The sequence below is a fragment of the Papaver somniferum genome, chromosome 7 (assembly GCF_003573695.1).
Source record: "Papaver somniferum cultivar HN1 chromosome 7, ASM357369v1, whole genome shotgun sequence".
NCBI lineage: Eukaryota > Viridiplantae > Streptophyta > Magnoliopsida > Ranunculales > Papaveraceae > Papaver > Papaver somniferum.
The window spans coordinates 168538965-168548317 of record NC_039364.1 but is presented as its reverse complement, the minus strand read 5'-3'; the positions used below and the strand labels follow the sequence as shown (position 1 = coordinate 168548317).

The window sequence follows — 9353 nt, the reverse complement described above, 5'->3', positions numbered from 1 at the left end:
AGACTTTGTGATTCCTCAAGATATATATCTGAAAACCATTCTTAATTGATAAGTTGAAGATTGTTCTTGATAGGTGGTAAAAGATCCATGCTTCTCATCTAAGTGAGTTTAAGTGTTCTGGATTGTGAGGTTTGCTAGATTCATCTATTGCAGACAGATGCCCAAAACTTAATATTTGATCTAACGGGAAATCAAATAGGATTATTTGTTAGAGGTGGATTGGTATCAAAAGTATTCACTTAGGTTGAAGCAACTCTTAGGTTGTAAAGGACGTCAACAAGGAATCAATTGTGTAAAGCATTGTGAGGTTCAAGAGACATAAGGAGCGCGACTGTAACCGAATCGCTTGGAAGGTGGATTCGGTCTCAACTATATTCCAGTCTAAAGTCTAATAGTAGGCTAATATCTGTAGTTGCTTATTACAGTTTGGTGTTCAAATATGGACGAGGTCTCTGGGTTTTTCTGCAGTCGCAGTTTCCCCGTTAACAAAACTTCTAGTGTCTTGTGTTTTTTCTTTACCACATCATATCATTTATCTTTATAATAGGATTTTATGCAAGTAGTACATATTCAATCTTAGTATCTATGTCCATCTAACTGTGATCGCTTACCAGACTTGTTTCTTGTAGAGTTTGTATCTTTAAAGATAGATAACAAGCTTAATTACTTGACATAATTCCGATTGGATTATTTGGATACGAATAGATTGATCTTGGATATTGATTTTTAGGATCGTCCAAGAACTCTTCTTAGCAATCAGGTTCACAGAGTCCCTAGTCTATATATACTAATTGAGAAGAAATAGAGATATAAACTCCATATACATATAGTTAAGGATCAATAAGTTACTCTGCTTAAAAATTTATTGGGTTTTGTCCATATAGGTTGCTAAACCAAAAAAGTTGGTAGCATACTTGGTACCCTCTCTTTTCCAATTGGTATCAGAACGGGCAAACACCTTTAGACCTAACTAGTCTGTGTTTGTGGCGACCTGAATTATGGACAAGAGTGAAATCTCTGATAGTGTATCACCATTTATTCAAAGCACTGTCGTTATGGACTCTACTAATGAGATCATATCTCCTTTTCTATCGGAATTAGATGAACATTTTGTTCCCAGAAAGCAGTCCTTTGCTGACAATTGTTATTCATACTATCTTACCAATGAGTCTGACCCAGAAGTGAAAAAGGAACCAACCAAGGAAAGTGCTGAAATTCTTAAACGTCTTGGGATTTGGGCTTCCGAGGTCAATAAGCTGAAAAATAAAGTCAAAAATCTTATTTGTAAGGATAATGAAAAGGATTCACGAATAAGGATTCCTCTCGATGAAAAGGCTGAACTGGACATTCCTCCAACTCCATGTAGCATGTGTGAATCTGAAAAAATTATTCTTATCTATAGGTTCATTAAAAATAAAGGATTTAAAGGATGTGATTGCCAATGGTACTCATGATAACTTAAGTAAATCTCCATCAGAAGTCCATATTCAAGGTATGTCTACTTTGACAAGAGATGATCAGTTATATTTCTCTGACCAAGAAAAACATGTCTCTCCAAGAAGGAAAAGTTCTATGAAGAGATCTTATGCAAAGTCTACTCAGTCTGATCCCATTAGAACTCAGAAAATTTGCTAATTTTGTAATACAGAGGGACATGTTCAAAGGAAGTGTAAGCTCAGAGTTGAAAACAATAAGTTCGAGTCTCTTCGTGACACTCTGAATCTTATCTTAAAAGGAGTGACTGATATTCGAAACTCAAAACTTTCGGGTTTAAAGAAAGATAATGGTTCACTATTTTTGTACATTATATAAGAGTGTTAGTACAGCTTACGCATCCAATAGAACAAAAACCAACAGTAATGGTTCACGTATTTCTGTACATTCTATAAGAATGTTAGTATAGCTTACTCATCCAATAGAACAAAAACCAAGAGTAACTGTTCAATTTCAAAGAAGAACTCAAAAGGTCTCTCAAATTCCTTCATATGGGTTCCTAAAAGAACTCACTATGGTGAATCTTATCCCTGAACTTGATGATAGCAGGTTACAATGATCTCATAGACAAGCTATTTTGCACCTACAACGACAAGCAGAACAACTCAGGAAAAGGTACAAATTTCACCTCTCTCCACGATGAGAGTGAGTTTTATGATAACTTCTCTAAACTAAACTGCAAACACAAAGGTAGAGTTTCTCATAAATCAAAACATGGGTACACTCTCCATGGTGAGTATGAAAATACTCACCCTGCTTCTTTATAAGCAAAAAATGTGGATCCTCAAAATGTGGTTAGAAATTAAAATTGGAAAATCTAATATCAGAGAAAATGTCGACAAATACAAACTTAATTAGCCAGTAAATATGGGTTCACCATGAGTATTCAATGTAGTGTAGAACTACAACTCATTAAGTTGTTTTGGTTATGTACCTCCAATAATTTAGGTTTGAAAGATCGGTCGAGCATTACATCCACGCCATACATAGCCCTGGACATTGGGCTATGCATTTCAGGATGTGCCATTCCAACGGATTCAAATACAACTCAGTATTTTTCTTTTAATGTTTTGATAGATATCCAACCAGTTGACTGTAATAACACGAAGTTAGAAATGAGTCCAAGCTACATTCATCGTACATTCGTAGATACGAAATGGTATATTAGTAAATACAAATTATAGACAGGGGGAGTCTTGATACCATTGTGTTCTCTCTCGAACTCCTTCACAAAATCAGGTGTGCTCATGTGGTTCAGTTTCCTAATGTAGTTCTCAAATTTACAAGCCAATTAAAGTAGAGTAACATAGGAAGTACAAAAAGAAGTAAATTGAAGTATAGAAAGAAAAACAGACAGAATATGAAGCCATCCTCAAACTTCAACTTTTATGTCCAGCACTAGTTAATAATTAATACCAAGTAGAAAATAGCTGAGCACGCAAAACTTACCATAACAATGAAAAGAGTCTCACACTCCAAAAGAGTGCTTTCATCCACCGAATATCGCTTATTTGCCAGTCTTACCTGTTAAAAACCAAATCAAAGTACGACGTTGTACATATTCACAACTCAATAAGAATGTTTATACTTAGGGATAAACCAATATAGTAAACTTTATATTCTTACATCGTGTTCGGTTGGGGGAATTGAAATCCCAGTAATCCGATTACAATGTAATCCCCCAATTCTCCCAACCGAACATAAGGTGAAATCCAGGAATCCAATTCCCAGAGAATTCGATTCCCCTAAATTAATTGTTTTCAATTCCACTCTTTGGACGATGGAATGGAATTCAATTCCAGGGAAAAGAGCATGAAAATACATCATTACCCTTAACAAAACCAACTTCAAATCAAAAGTCAACTTGATCTCCTGAAACTTTTAGTCGGAGAGAAATGAGAACTAGGTGGATCGTAAACTACCATCAGTAAAATTATACCGGATTCTAGGATCGGATTTGATTTTTCAGTTTCTTCGATGAAAACTTAATATTTGGATTTGATTTTCTCTGAACTTGATTTGAATCGCATATAAATCAAGGGTATTAGCGTATTTTGTATGGACGTATTATCAGTTCCTGATTCTTTGGTAGTATAACTTGAACCGAACAATAAATTCTTGATAAGGGAATTCAATCCCGATAATCCAATTCTGATAATCGGATTACCTCATACCGAACACGCTGTTAGTGAACAATTTTTATGATTTATGTCTATACTGATTCTATGTAGTATGTGTTTACATAGCTATAAGCTATTGATTCTATTATCTTAGTCATACAATCAATCAGGACTAACACCATAACATTCAACTTCCATGAATCCTGTCAACTAATCCTAATTAAATAATCTCAGATTCGCTTATACCTTAAAAGATTAAACTTAAAACATTCAAATTTTCAATTACACAAACCCAAGTGAATTTAACCTAAACCCCATGTCCTTTTCATGAAAGTAACCCATTATACGACATCAAATCAGTAAAATTCCCTTACCAAGGGTTTTCTTTTTTCTCCCGCTCGATGAACAGATGCAAAGAAAAAAATATTCTTCTTTTACGCATACATCTGGTTATAACTTGATTCTTACCCTGGCTTGGCTTAAGGTTACCTAGGCTTCAACTAAAATGGGCCAATTTTTACTACCTATTTACAAAAAAAAAAAAACGATTTTTGGGGACCATGGTTTTTTTTGGGGGACCATGGTTTTATTTTGGCTAAAGGCATTAGAAGTAATTCTAGGTCACCCCATATCTAGTTATTTATTTAATACCTAATCTACCCTCTTAATTAATTTTAGGTTGTGATTAGTGAATGATTTAGTTAAAAACAATTAGTGAGATTAAATTAAAAGATGGGTTTATTATTAGTTGAGTAGAATTATTGAGAGAGTAGAGTTAGAGAATATGAAGGAGAAAAACATGGAAAATAATTTTTTTTTCTAATTCACTAAGTTTGAGTATTCAAATGATGAAAACTCATCTGATTCTTCATCTCCATCCTCTCCTAGAATATTTGTTAATCTTCAAAATGATCCGGATTTGAACTGGATTTTGAACAGTTCGGTTACTTTATATGAATAACAAGTAACCGAACTCATCTGAAGCTGTAGTTCGGTTGCCCCGTGAGATGAACAAGTAACCGAACTCATCTGAAAGTGTAGTTCGGTTACTTGTTCCAAACACGCAGGTTACCGAACTCTCTAATAATTTCTAGGAGTTACAGCGTTATGTTCGGTTGGTTCTCAACTAACCGAACTTTGGTGTACAAAGTTCGGTTGGTTCGCAAACTGCATGCACTTTTGATCTAACCGAACTTTACGTAATATAAGAGTATATAAGTTTACAAAGTTCGGTTCTTTCGCAAACTTGAACCTAACAACTAACCAACCGAACTCTGAGTTCGGTTTCTGCGATAAAATTGTGAAGTTACCGAACTTAACAAACAAAAAAAAATGTGAAGTTCCAGCGTCTATTGGCTGAGTTCGGTTACTTTGTAGTTCTAAAAATTTTTGCGAACAAACCGAACTCTATTGGCTAAGTTCGGTTATTTTGGAACTCAACATAGTGGCCACAACAACACAGTTCAGTTAGACTGGATTTGTCTTTTTTTGGTTCTAAGGGTGGAGTTCGGTTACTTTGTAATTTTAAATTTTTTTGCGAAAAAACCGAACAGAGAGTTCGGTAACTTAGTTTTAAATCGAATAGAACCGAACTGTTCTTCGTGTTCTTCATTTTCAAGAAGTTCGGTTAGTAAACTAGGGTTTTTTGGAAAATCGACCTAACCGAACATGGTTCTGTAACTCTTATTAAAACCCTATTTTGATGATTTCTATTCGATTGAAGCAATCAAAATCAAATTAAAGCGAAGGGTTTGTTGGAAAATACCCCCGGAGTGGTCTCATGGCAGAATCAGGTTGCGGCTGGCGTCTTTTATACTCGATAAAATTATGTAACCGAACTTAATTGTGATTGCATTGATGTTGTTACATTTCTTAAATAGGCGGCGATGGTGGTGGTGGGAGGAGGTGGTGGTGGTAATCGGAGGTGGTGGTGGTTGTAATCGGCAGTGGTGGGCGGTGGTGGTGGTGGTGGTAATCGGTGGCTGCTGGTGGTGATAATCGGAGGTGGTGGTGGTGGTAATCGGTGGTGGTGGGCGGTGGTGGTGGGAGGAGGTGGTGGTTATATATATAGGTGGTTATTAGGTTGGTTTTAAATTAAATTAGGTTAAGGGTAGGTTAGTCATTTCAACGTTTTAAGACACCCCTTATCACTATAGGAAAGGTGGCCTCATAAAATCATGGTCCCTCGAAAGAACCATGGTCCCTAAAAATCATTCAAAAAAAAAATGTTAGGGGTGGCTTAAGCCAGGGAAAGTCTGTACATAGTACTTCCGCCCCTGCATGAACTGGTCTAGCTTAGCTCTATGATAATAACTGGGCTTCAGATTGAGAGATGCAGGGGTTTTCTATTCACTGAGTCAATATCCAACAATATATTTATGTCAGCAGACTCAGCACATCAAAAATAGTGGCTTGTCATGTATTCTTACCAGTTATCAAGTTGCACGAACAAAAACATAAGAAAATCTAACCAGTACAGCTGCTTCATAAGGCATTCGTATGACAAAATTATCCCAGGAGTCAACTCTTCTCTTCACAAAAAGAAGACAAGCAACAATTTCTTCAGATTATGTAAAACAAATCAAGCAATTCATAACATTATGCACATAACTGAATCAGATATATATTTTCGAAATCAGATATTCTGTTCACATTTCATGACGCTTCAGGTAATTTCTGGGGAGCAGGTTGTCGAAAAACAGCCAGGGGAAGAGAAGTCGGTGGTGATAAGGTTGTGATGGGTTGGATAGTGGAATTGAAATGCAAGATAGTCAGTCAACTGGCACCAACAGGGGAGTGAAGAGGCTTCTCATTACTTCTTAGAGCTCTCAAGTATCACGAACCCGATCCTTAGGAGCTCTTTACTTCAAAGTTCTTTAAAGTTTAATGTTGTAACCATCTATATGTGTAACGTTAAGGAGCACGACTCCATGTTGAAGACATGGAGAATTGAGTGGCTGCTATGAGCAGAAATAAGGCCGGACGACGGGTTGGTCTTTGGGCAGGTCTACTGTTGCTGTCACTAACCTATTATAATGAGTATTCAAGAGAGGATACCATCAGTGATGATGGCAGGAATGGTAAGATCTTTAGGTCTGACAGAGAGCACACCATACTGGAACCTACCTCAGGGGAGAAAACACTAAGAAAGGGGAAATTTACATAGCTTTCAACTGCTTCCTGTTATTGATCCATAAAATTCTAAATGAATTTTAACAGAACTCCATTCCAGAACTCCCTTTCCATTATTTTCTCAGTTACATTTCCAATAAACCAAAATGGAATACACGTACAACAATTATTTTTCAGATTATTTTTCCAAGTTATCAAACTGAAAAAATAAAAACTTAGAACAGACAAGAAACTATCATACGACTTTATGTAACAAAAGACGGAGTAAATTCACTCACATTCTCACTTGCTTTTCACACTGACACCTTCTTTACCAGCAATAATAACAGCAGTGGCCATATCAAGAAACAATCCATGTTCGACGACACCTTGGAACGACGAAATCTCTTTACCAGCTGCTAATCCATCTCTAATTGGTGTCTTAAAATACAAATCAACAATATAATTAGAATTGTCAGTAACATAAGGTTTCCCATCAGCATCAATTCTCAATTTTGCTTCACAACCTTCTTCTTTAAACAATTCTTGTAACCTAATCAAATTATACTTCCAACAAAACTGTACAACTTCAACAGGCATTGCTAATCCACTACCACCAAGACCATCAACTAATTTAGTATCATCAACCACAACAACAAATTTCTTTGACGCTGCTTCAACCATTTTCTCTCTTAATAACGCGCCGCCTCGGCCTTTCACTAGATTCAAATCTGGGTCAACTTCATCAGCACCGTCAATAGACAAATCAAGAACTGGATGATCATCAAGAACTGATAACGGAATACCTAGAGATTTCGCCTGTTCATAGGTTCTTGTTGATGTAGGAATACCAACTATGTCTTTAAGCTCACCAGATTTTAGTAATTCACCAATTTTGGCTACAACAAAAGCAGCTGTAGATCCAGTACCAAGACCTAAAACCATACCACTACTAACATATTCAACAGCTTTATCTGCTGCTAGTTTTTTCAAGTCATCTTGAGTAGGCATTGGAGTTGGAGATGGTGATGAAAAAGCTTTGATTGACATTGATGAATGGGACTGGTGTAGTTTAAGGGTTGATGGAGTGTGTAGGAGAAGTCTACTGATTCCATTGTTGTAGATGGAATTAGAGGAGGATTTCAGAGAGGATGTGTGGGATAGCAGAGATAAGGTAGACATGGTTGAGTGAATGAAAATGGAGAGATTTTCTTAGGGATTTGATAAGAATTAAGAGGTGTTTCTTCTTATTCTCTATTTGTTTGCTTTCGTTTCTTTTTTGGAATTGATATGGGGAGAGATTTTAGGTGGAGAAAAGAGAAGATATGGTTTGGTGAGATCAAAACCAATCAATGTAAGTATTTTTCCTTCTGTGTTTGTTAGATTTTTTTTTCTTTGTTTTCTTTTTTCTCAGGAAAGGGTTGGTGGTAGTGGTCATGGAGTATGCCAAGAGCAAGCACCGTGGTGCTCTTTTTCTTGGACTAGTGTTGCGCCCTATGCGGGATCAGATTGATTTCTTGTTTTTTACTTATTCACCACCCACACTTTCCCTATTCACCACCACCTATTAATTCCAAAATCTAATTCGTCCTCATCGTCTCCACCCGCCGAGCAGCACCTCCTTTGCTCCGCCTCCACCAACCTGCACCTTTTTTTTTCTTTTTTTTTTCTTGATCTTGTTTAATATGGTGTGAACACTCAAACCACGAAGGCATCCGAATGCTCACAACCAATCATCGTAATCTAGAATGATTTGTGATGATGATATCTTAGTGTTGATTCCTTGGCTCAAAACCTTCGGGTTTATCACAGCCTCATCTAACAACTCCATGCGGGGCGTTTGCGCACGGGATATAGGTAAAAACAAAGAAAACAATACATACAAGTAAAGATCCATGGGGTTAGGCAAATATAAAGTGCTGAAATATAAACAAGACCGAGGTTTACGTGGTTCAGCACTAAGGCCTACGTCCACGGGGTTTGTTGTTTCACTATGTTCTTCACGGTTACAAGAGTAGTCGAATGACTTTTGGGCTTACATGTATTTTCTCTTCTAAAAGATTAACTTACACTCGAAATCTCTCTCTCCTTCCCTTCTTGATTTTTCCGATCCCCCTCCTCTTGGTGGAGAGGGGGTATTTATAGGGTTAGAGTGTGGGACCCCTCTCTGAAGGCCGTTGGAACCTTATCTTCTTGTGTCTTGTGTCCATCACGCAGAGGTCTGCGTTTGCCACTTGATCACGCAGAGACATCCTCGCTCGTCCCACGGGTTGATCGACACGTATACTGCTTAGAGTGTTTAATGAGGGTAGTTGAGATGCCTGCTCGTGTCAGACAAGTGTCTTCTGCCCCTGTCACGTCCGTGTCAGCTAACTTTCTCTCCACCGTTGATCTTAGCTTCTTTTGGGGATGAGATAAAGTAACTCCTTGGGGTTTATTTGGTGTTCCGTAGTGCATCGTATTTTGATGTCTTGGCCTGCATGATTTCCACGTATCTTTCTATATACACGTGTCTGATGGTGAGATATATGTATACACAATTTGCCCCTTTTCTTCGGGCTTGAATGTTTAATGGGTGCATTGAAGAAAACAGTCGTTGCATATTCTTCTCTCTCTCCTAATAACTTT

General features: G+C 37.2%; 1 protein-coding gene across 1 annotated transcript; it reads right to left on the bottom strand.

The window, feature by feature from the left end:
• Positions 1–6800: 6800 nt before the first annotated feature.
• On the bottom strand, positions 6801–8109 carry LOC113299021 (probable ribose-5-phosphate isomerase 3, chloroplastic). Its single transcript, XM_026547946.1, has one exon. It carries the CDS (start codon positions 7905–7907, stop codon positions 7029–7031), a length of 879 nt encoding a protein of 292 aa, XP_026403731.1. The 5' UTR covers positions 7908–8109; the 3' UTR covers positions 6801–7028.
• Positions 8110–9353: the final 1244 nt, after the last annotated feature.

Bases quoted from the DNA above. Each gene is read 5' to 3' on its own strand.
- LOC113299021 (XM_026547946.1), bottom strand. From the start codon at position 7,907: ATGTCTACCTTATCTCTGCTATCCCACACATCCTCTCTGAAATCCTCC.